At 54.3% G+C, this 564-nt stretch overlaps 1 protein-coding gene across 1 annotated transcript in view; it reads left to right on the top strand.

The window, feature by feature from the left end:
• The window catches only part of LOC104995583 (putative RNA polymerase II subunit A C-terminal domain phosphatase SSU72-like protein 1), a 2,864-nt gene extending 2,528 nt beyond the window's left edge, over positions 1-336 (top strand). The window contains exon 2 of the mRNA XM_010849518.1: positions 12-336. Within this exon, the coding sequence (XP_010847820.1) occupies positions 12-336 (325 nt within the window). The remainder of the gene's footprint in view (positions 1-11) is intronic.
• The last annotated feature ends 228 nt before the right edge of the window (positions 337-564 follow it).

Raw genomic sequence — 564 nt, 5'->3', positions numbered from 1 at the left:
ATCCTGAAAAGAAATGAGAGAATCAAGCCTGGCCCAGAAAGGTTTCAAGAGTGCCCAGATCCCTTTGACATCATCTTCACCTGTGGGCAGAGGGCCTATAACCGGGTGGTGGCCGACCTGTGTGCCAGGGATCAGGAGACCTGGCAGCCTGTGCTGGTCGTCAACGTGGACATAGACGACACCCTGGAGGCAGCCAGCCTTGGAGCCTCGATCATCTGTGAGCTCTGCCAGGGTCTCCAGCAGGCAGATGACACGCAAAGTCGTCTGGCCGAGCTGCTCCAGGCAACAAAGGAGAAAACAGGAAGGAGCTTTCTGCACACTGTCTGCTTCTACTGAGGAAGCATCTTGGCTGGTTTCAGCTCCTTTGTCGGTAAGAACCCGTGCCTGGACTCTTGAGTTGCTGGGTATTTTCTGGGAGAGGCTTCTTCAAAGCCGTTTCTGCTAAAGGCCATCTATGTATGATCTATTGTCAGGTACACCCCACCCAGTGAAGGAGGTGGAGGAGGAGAGCATCACACGGCACGGGGAACATGGAACACTGGTAGACATGCGAACCCTTCCAAT

The sequence above is a fragment of the Bison bison genome, unplaced genomic scaffold (genome assembly GCF_000754665.1).
Source record: "Bison bison bison isolate TAMUID 2011002044 unplaced genomic scaffold, Bison_UMD1.0 scf7180017864284, whole genome shotgun sequence".
Classification (NCBI taxonomy): Eukaryota; Metazoa; Chordata; class Mammalia; order Artiodactyla; family Bovidae; genus Bison; species Bison bison.
The sequence above is the reverse complement of the archived record's forward strand: the minus strand, read 5'-3'. Positions and strand labels throughout refer to the sequence as shown.